This window comes from Acanthisitta chloris, unplaced genomic scaffold (genome assembly GCF_000695815.1).
Source record: "Acanthisitta chloris isolate BGI_N310 unplaced genomic scaffold, ASM69581v1 scaffold12574, whole genome shotgun sequence".
NCBI classification, from domain to species: domain Eukaryota; kingdom Metazoa; phylum Chordata; class Aves; order Passeriformes; family Acanthisittidae; genus Acanthisitta; species Acanthisitta chloris.
Window position 1 is genome coordinate 48,843 of NW_008667701.1, and position 1,793 is coordinate 50,635.

Below are 1,793 nucleotides of genomic sequence, written 5' to 3' on the forward strand. Positions count from 1 at the left end.
GCCTCAGCCAGCTGCAGGAACCTTTTCGATGCCCAGGGCTCCTTGCATTTTAAGGGATGGTACTTCAAGGCCAGTCTCCGGTAACTATGGATCACAGGAGAGTTTGGATTGGGAAGGACATTAAACCTCATCCAGTCCCACTCCCTGCCATGGGCAGGGATACCTTCCACTAGACCAGGTTTCTCCAGCCTGGCCTGGAGTACTTCCAGGGATGGGGCAGTCACATCTTCTCTGGGCAACCTGTGCCAGTGCCTCACCATCCTCACAGGGAAGAGTTTCTTCTCAATATCCCATCTAACCCTTCCCTCTGACAGTGGGAAGACATTCTCCTGTGTCTTGTCACTCCAGGCCTTTGTAAACAGTCTCCATCTTTCTTGTAGCCTCCCTTCTTCATGGCTTAGTAAAAAATTATAGAATAAATAGCAGACAGGATTCTACATTCACCTTCAAGTATAAGATTCATCAGAATGAGCCCTCGGAGCACCTCTGTGTCCCCTCTGAAGAGACCAGGACAGAGCACTGCCCCTCACAGCCCCCAAGCCCTACCGTGGGGCACAGGAAGACACCAAGTGCAGTCATGCCCAGGGGCGCCCCGACCCCCATGACCCCGTCCCGCGCCCCGGGAAGGGTCTCCTCACGCCCTGATGATGTCGGCGGCGGGCGCGCCGCCTCCAGCGTGACATAGTAGTCCAGGCCCATGGCGTCCTGCTGCTATGGTTACCGCCGCACTTCTGGCCTGCGCCGCGCGCGGCACCACGGGAGCATTTGTTCTGCCCACGCACCTACGCGCTCTGCCCCGCCCTCTCCCAGCCCTCCCTCTCCTTACCTCTTTTTTATTAAAACCCCAAGGTTTTCTCGCAAAATCCCTTCCCCACACAGGTGTTATAAAAGCAGCCGCTTTATTTCACTCCATACTGTGACACAGTCATTTTCACCACTCCCTATGCCACATTTATCTGTGTTTTCTCTCCCCCTGAAAACAGGGTTTTCAGCACTGAAAAATCCAAACATCATTTTAACATGAGATACTCTCTAAATTAAAAATAATCCAAGTTGTGTCATGGGAAGAAATATTGTCATCAAAGCACTCTGTGTAGAGCCTGGTCATCACAACAGCCTCAAACGTATACATACACATCTCAGGAAAAATCAGCTTGGAATAGACATTCCCACACATTTCTTCACTGTTTGGCCCATTCAGACACTTAAAGGTCAGAAAGTTGGTACCTCCTCACTATCCCACCTCTGCAGCATGTGTAAATTTCCTTCTCCCAAGAAGCCACCTGAAGAAGAGGGGGAAAAAGCAGTATTTACAGTGTTTCTCAAGTGACAGTTCCAAGTAAAATTCTCAGGGATGAGCTTTCCTTTTAGACTTTTACAAAGGAAGAGGTAGGGAATGACTCCTGGAACAGCAGATTTTAAAGGTCAGTTCAAGGTTTCACCAGGAGCTTAGGAAGCTGGTTAATACAGAAGGGCTCTAGTGGGGACAGAGCAACCCTGCTCTGCTCTGGTCTTGCCTCACCTTGAATATTGTGTGCACAGCAATATAACAAAGATACTAAGTTACTGGAAAGTGTTCAAAGGGGGCAACAAAGTTGGTGGAAGGCCTTGAGGGGAAGCCACATGAGGACTGGCTGAGGGCACTTGGTCTGTTCAGCCTGGAGAAGAGACTGAGGTCAGATCTCATCACTATATACAACTTCTTCACAAGCAGCAATACAGGGGCAGCACTGATCTCTGCTCTCTGTGACAGGACCCGAGGGAATGGCTGGAGCTGTGTCAGGGGGAAGGTA

The 1,793-nt window shown here is 50.3% G+C and overlaps 2 protein-coding genes across 2 annotated transcripts in view; both read right to left on the minus strand.

The window, feature by feature from the left end:
* DNAJB13 (DnaJ (Hsp40) homolog, subfamily B, member 13) overlaps nt 1-699 on the minus strand; it is a 3,847-nt gene extending 3,148 nt beyond the window's left edge. Inside the window, 3 exon segments of the mRNA XM_009072612.1 lie at nt 3-84; nt 639-669; nt 672-699. Coding sequence (XP_009070860.1) covers nt 3-84; nt 639-669; nt 672-699 — 141 coding nt within the window.
* A 506-nt stretch (nt 700-1,205) lies between these two features.
* Nucleotides 1,206-1,793, minus strand: part of PAAF1 (proteasomal ATPase-associated factor 1) — a gene marked incomplete at its 5' end in the record, with an annotated part of 12,384 nt that continues 11,796 nt past the window's right edge. Inside the window, one exon of the mRNA XM_009072613.1 lies at nt 1,206-1,283. Coding sequence (XP_009070861.1) covers nt 1,206-1,283 — 78 coding nt within the window. The remainder of the gene's footprint in view (nt 1,284-1,793) is intronic.